Source organism: Pistacia vera, unplaced genomic scaffold (assembly GCF_008641045.1).
Source record: "Pistacia vera cultivar Batoury unplaced genomic scaffold, PisVer_v2 Contig1544, whole genome shotgun sequence".
Lineage (NCBI taxonomy): Eukaryota > Viridiplantae > Streptophyta > Magnoliopsida > Sapindales > Anacardiaceae > Pistacia > Pistacia vera.
Genome location: NW_022195624.1, coordinates 1 through 3700, shown reverse-complemented (window position 1 = coordinate 3700; position 3700 = coordinate 1). Strand labels below are relative to the sequence as shown.

At 32.2% G+C, this 3700-nt stretch overlaps 1 protein-coding gene across 1 annotated transcript; it reads left to right on the top strand.

Moving 5' to 3' along the window:
* Positions 1–2584: 2584 nt before the first annotated feature.
* LOC116124667 (transcription factor bHLH83-like) lies at positions 2585–3695 on the top strand (the record flags this gene model as incomplete). The annotated part of the gene is made up of 4 exons (XM_031410390.1): positions 2585–3085; positions 3164–3271; positions 3363–3494; positions 3618–3695. Coding segments are annotated over exons 1-4 (819 nt in total), but the record flags the coding sequence as incomplete, so codon positions are not given.
* Between the last annotated feature and the right edge of the window lie 5 nt (positions 3696–3700).

Below are 3700 nucleotides of genomic sequence, written 5' to 3'. Positions count from 1 at the left end.
AATTCGTATGAAAATATGTTAACAAGGCTATAAGACTTAAACAACTTTCAGATACAATCTTAAAATTAGTGTAAAATATATAGCCCCGATTTGTTCATTATTTTATTATTTTATTTAGATTAAAAAATATGATATGTGTTTGTTTACTTATTGGATCAATCCAATCTCATATTATCTAACTCTATTCAACTGAAAACATTTTTTTTTAACTCTATTCGATTAAAAATATTTTTCTTTCTCTCCTTCATCTACCATTCTCTCTCTCATTTTTCTCTCATTCCAATCTAAACATTAATCCACCAAAGACCATCCCTGCCTGCCAACAACCACTGTCGACTGCTGGCCACCACCAGTCGACGTTATTGAAACGTCTGGCCGGTCGTCAGGCACGTAGGCATATAGAGAGTTATGGGTTCAATTGAACCCACTCAACTTTTTAAAAATTTCAAAAAAGTCTTAATGTTTTATAGATTTTACAATTTTAACCTCATTTAACTTTATGTTGACCCTAAAAATGAATTATTAATTAACATTTTTTTAACTTTTCTCTCTTCTTCATTTCCTCTCATATTATATTTTTCATTTGGTTGGATATTCAAGAAAAATTACTCCTTTGAATTACAAGGTAAGATGATGTTTATTTTATTATTATTATTATTTTTTACTTAAAATTATTTTCTTTTAACTTTCTTAATTGATGAAAGATCATGAGTTATGAGTTTTTGTTAAGTTTAATAAATGAGTTTAAAATTGGAAGATTAAATTCCTTGATTTTGATCTGAGTTTAGATTTAATCTTAATTATATTAAGGTATAGGTTAATTAGTTGTTGTTTTAAGTTGAGTTTGATAAATTTTGGTTAGTTATTAAGTTAATTTTGAATGGTTTAAAGAATTGATGAAACCTTAAGTTGTAGAGATTTGAGAATTTGGTTTAATTTTGATATATTGGTTAATTGTTTGATATTTAGAGTTGGATTTGATGAGTTTTCATGGATTTATGAGTTGAATTCTATTGGGTTAATAAAAATTGTTTGAAAAACTCAATTAATGAGTTGAATTTTGATAAATTTGTGTTGTTGTTGTTGTTTTTTTTTTTTTTTAAGTGTCAGTTTAATTTTATTGGTTAAATATAAGTATTGTATATATTTTATTATAAATTTATCAATTTTGATATTTTGAACTCACTAACTCAGAATCCTGGCTATGTCCATGCCGATTGTGCGCCGATTTGACCATTAACAATGGCTAGAATCTAGATGTCAACGGCTAGATTATAGCCATAAATCTGGCCGTTTCCCCAGAAATGGCCATATCGGTACACGACTGGCCAGATTCTAGTCGTAGATCTGGCCATTTCTGGGGTACACGATCAGCTAGATCTAGCTGATAGTGCATCATTTCGGCGATTGCCAGCTACCGTCCGGCGATGGTGGCTAACTGTCCTTTTGGGTGACTAGGGTGCTTTAGTTAATTTTTAAACTTTTATTATGAGGGTGTTTAGCTAAATTAACAAGTGTAGGAAGTTAAAAAAAAAAAATCTAAATATTGTCAGAAAATGTACCAAACAACTATTTTGTCTTAAAAACTTTTTTCAAAAAATGTACTAAACAACTATTCAACATTTTATCAAACTCTGATATAACTTTATGATATTTTACCGAACACATTTTAGAATATGATCCAATTCGATTTAATTTAACTCAACTAACCTTAAACAGAATAACATTTTTCAAATAGTCTATCAAACATGCCTATAATTTTTAATTTAAAAACTATTTTTACATATTGTATATGTTTCTATAAACCTTTTTATTACTAAAATAATATAAATAATCCAATAGATGAAAATAATATCAAACTACCTGACAAAATTAGATGAAGTTATTATAGTAATCTCTTAAACTACCTAACACTAATATTTAATCTCCATACCAACTTGAACTGAATTATGAAATGAAGCTAACAGGCTACTGAAAAAATGATATAATTCCAACCTCCAAGAGGGGAGTGTGTTTAAAGTTGTTACAGAGATATCTGAATGGAATAATTTTTTTGAAACTCATAATCATTTATTATTAATCTAAAATTAAACAATCCATATGCAATTGGTGTTCAATTTCATGAATACAGCTTACGCACCAGCATGGAATGTAACATAATAAAATAAAAATACAGTATGAAGATGAGTCCACGTGTTGAACAAGTGAAGAGGAAGCAACCTCCAAACTGGTCCAGCTTCTTCACAGTGAGATTGAGAGACTGTTCAATTCAATTTTGGAATCTCAAAGACGTGCAATGGCGAAAGATCCGGCGACCCTTCTGCTCTCTCTCTCTCTTTTTATCTTCTTCAATTTTCTTCCATTTTTATTCACCTCTGCCAGCTAACAATCCCAATACACATTAATTCATTAAATATAATAACTATTACCCTATGTTAATTAATTTTCACTTATAAAAATACCTAATATAATACCCACTTTGCATTGAATCTCTACTACATATAGGCCTCGGAAAGCTACAGTCTTCTCTCCATAGCTAGCCTTAGAGTAGCTCAAAACTAAACTCATATTTCTCTTTGAAAAAATGGCACTTGCCTTCAAGGGAAATGTGATGGGGGATCTTTCTTCTCCGGGGCCTAACTATTTGTTTGATGATAAGGGAGATGGATCAGACAAGAAAAACATTGCTATCAGCAATAATTCTTCCTCTCCGAGCAGTGGAACTTCTAACGGGTTCGCCTTTCAGGCTGAAACTTATCAGCCTGAAGAGTCTCATTCTTTAATAAATTTCAAGTCCGGGTATGATAATTTCATGCATGCTAATGCATCGTCTTTGCTCAGCTTTGAGCAAAGCGAGAGGTCCTCAATGTGGGAAGGTAACTTGAATAATAATACTACTAATCAATGGAATCCGATGAATCCGAAATACAGCACGTCTAATCCTCGCTTGATGGAGGATTTTAACTGCTTTGACACTGCTAGCAATTATGGCGTTTGGCTATACACTGATGCAACTACAGTCACTGATTGCATATTGGAGTCTGGTTCATCACAAGATGCAACCTCCTTTAAGCGTCCACATATGGTATTTTCCTTTTTCTCGCACGAACTTGACGATTTTGAAGTGAATTATGTGTTGATTATTGAAACCTTTTTTTCTCAGGGGGAGAGCACGCAAGCTTTGAAGAAGCAATGCACAAGTGCAACGTCCAAGAAGCCGAATAAGGCTAAATCAATTATATCAAAGGACCCGCAAAGTATTGCAGCCAAGGTTTGCTTTATTATATAATCCTGAAATGAACATAAACTTTGTTAATTAAACTCTAGAATTCAGTATTGAATGATTGTTTTTTTTCTTTCAGAATCGCAGGGAACGGATTAGCGAGCGACTCAAGACACTGCAGGAACTTGTTCCCAATGGCTCCAAAGTTGATTTGGTGACCATGTTGGAGAAAGCAATCAGTTACGTCAAGTTTCTTCAATTGCAAGTAAAGGTACAGCTTCAACCATGATCTTAATTTTGTTAAATTTCCGTGCTGAAAGTCAATGAATAACATATATATAATTACTGAAGTTAAGGTTATTAATGAGAGTTATGGTTTATGAATATGTTACAGGTACTGGCAACAGATGAATTTTGGCCAGTTCAAGGTGGGAAAGCTCCTGATATTTCTCAAGTAAAGGAAGCCATTGATGCCAT